The sequence below is a fragment of the Panulirus ornatus genome, chromosome 61, assembly GCF_036320965.1.
Source record: "Panulirus ornatus isolate Po-2019 chromosome 61, ASM3632096v1, whole genome shotgun sequence".
NCBI classification, from domain to species: Eukaryota; Metazoa; Arthropoda; class Malacostraca; order Decapoda; family Palinuridae; genus Panulirus; species Panulirus ornatus.
The window spans coordinates 6,664,919-6,667,418 of NC_092284.1; the positions used below are offsets into that span (position 1 = coordinate 6,664,919).

Here is a 2,500-nt window from a genome sequence, read left to right on the forward strand (position 1 = left end):
GTATGACCCCAGCTAACCCTACCAACACTGACCCAGTATGACCCCAGCCAACCCTACCAACACTGACCCAATATGACCCCAGCTAACCCTACCCACACTGACCCAATATGACCCCAGCCAACCCTACCCACACTGACCCAGTATGACCCCAGCCAACCCTACCAATACTGAACCAGTATGACCCCAGCCAACCCTACCAACACTGACCCAGTATGACCCCAGCCAACCCTACCAATACTGACACAGTATGACCTCAGCCAACCCTACCCACACTGACCCAGTATGACCCCAGCTAATCCTACCAATACTGACCCAGTATGACCCCAGCCAACCCTACCAATACTGACCCAGTATGACCCCAGCCAACCCTACCAATACTGACCCAGTATGACCCCAGCCAACCCTACCAATACTGACCCAGTATGACCCCAGCCAACCCTACCCACACTGACCCAGTATGACCCCAGCCAACCCTACCCACACTGACCCAGTATGACCCCAGCCAACCCTACCAATACTGACCCAGTATGACCCAAGCCAACCCTACCCACACTGATCCAGTATGACCCCAGCCAACCCTACCCACACTGACCCAGTATGACCCCAGCCAACCCTACACTGACCCAGTATGACCCCCAGCCAACCCTACTGTTAGATTGTCTAACATATCTTGTTCATGTTGACCCAGTATGACCCCAGCTTACCCTACACTGACCCAGTATGACCCCCAGCCAACCCTACAGCTAGATTGTCTCTTAACACATCTTGTTCTTCACAGATCTTGACACGAGCACCCAATGACTGCATGTGTCGACCGTGCACAGATGTTGAAGAAAGCACCGTCCTTGCTCAAGAAATCGCCAATTTCATCCAGTATTCTCCCATGGGCAACGTACCCTTCCTTAAATAGACACCCCATTTCCCCTTCACCCGCACCCTTCACTCTATTTACCTACCTAACGACACACCATTAGAGGAAACTGACCCCCCCCCCCTTTTTTTTAATGCCTCTCTCACTGTCCCATGTTTTCCTTTCCAGATCTCACATCGTCTACCCACTCCCTCTCTCTCTATGCTTGACTCTCTCCCTCATCTTCACTATAGTGAAGATGTCGCAAGATTGTTTACGACCAGCTGGACATAGCGGGCACCTGACATCCCCAGTTCTGGAACAGCTGTTGTGAGAAGCTGTGAGAGAAGAAGAAAGTGATATACACAGCAGACACACAGAACAGCAAAGCAGTTGGACCACAGCAGAAACAGCGTGTCAACAGCACAGCCACAGTGACAACACACACACAGCCCTGCCTGCCACCAGTATGATTGACGTCACTGAAGTTTTCCCCACAAAACATTCGTCCCGTTTTATGACGTCACGAAGTCCCCTAATGTTTTCTGACGTCACGAAGTCCCCTAATGTTTTCTGACATCACTAGGTCCCCTAATGTTTTCTGACATCACTGAGTCCCCCCTAATGTTTTCTTACATCACTAGGTCCCCTAATGTTTTCTGACATCACTAGGTCCCCTAATGTTTTCTGACATCACTAAGTCCCCTGATGTTTTCTTACATCACTAGGTCCCCTAATGTTTTCTGACACCACTGAGTCCCCTAATGTTTTCTGACATCACTGAGTCCCCTAATGTTTTCTGACACCACTAGGTCCCCAATGTTTTCTGACGTCACTGAGTCCCCTAATGTTTTCTGACATCACTAACTCCAATATTTTCTGACACCACTGAGTCCCCTAATGTTTTCTGACACCACTGAGTCCCCTAATGTTTTCTGACATCACTAACTCCCTCCAATGTTTTCTGACATCACTGGAAACCCTGGACAGAGCATAGAAGAGATGCTGTTGGCATTAAAGTCAATCTTATACCAAAATAAATAAAAAAGGGAACCATGCCACCTTTTTTTTTTTGTAAATGATCACTTATACAGTTTCTCACAATCCATTTGTAGTTTAGGGTTATTCATTTTTCATCCTCTTCTGTATTAAAACATCTTCTTGCTGATGTACTTGTGTTGGAAGACCTAGGATCGGTAATAACATAAATATAAAGCACAAATCCACGATTCACATTTTCCTTTGACCTTTGCCAAAAAAAAACCCATCTTGACCTTCGTCTCTCTTTCTCTCTCTCTCTCTCTCTCTCTCTCTCTCTCTCTCTCGTGACCTGATGTGTCTGGATTCATTCAGATGTGACCTCCTGTAACTCTAATTGGTTCTGTCCCTCGTTAATACGGAGGAGGAGTCCAACACTTCCCTGCTACTGCATGGAGTGCAGCTATGAAGCTACTACAGCTACATAAAATGGCTTCTAGTATTACATGACAATAGTGAAGATACAAACACACATATATATATACATAAAGATGTATGAATAGAAAACAGATCAATGTATATACAGCACATAGATAAACAGATCAATGTATATACAGCACATAAACAAATCAATGTATATACAGCACATATATAAACATTACCTACTCCCAA

General features: G+C 46.0%; 1 protein-coding gene across 2 annotated transcripts in view; it reads left to right on the forward strand.

Moving 5' to 3' along the window:
* Burs (Cuticle-tanning hormone bursicon) overlaps nt 1–2,130 on the forward strand; it is a 9,386-nt gene extending 7,256 nt beyond the window's left edge. The window contains exons 3-4 of one of the 2 annotated variants that reach the window (XR_011717137.1): nt 779–1,380; nt 1,437–2,130. Coding sequence is in view for 1 of the 2 variants with exons in the window: in XM_071696905.1 (XP_071553006.1) it covers nt 779–910 (132 nt within the window). In the remaining variant the exon portion in view is untranslated. Of the gene's footprint in view, nt 1–778 lie in introns of both variants that reach the window. The other variant, XM_071696905.1, reaches the window with a different exon arrangement.
* The last annotated feature ends 370 nt before the right edge of the window (nt 2,131–2,500 follow it).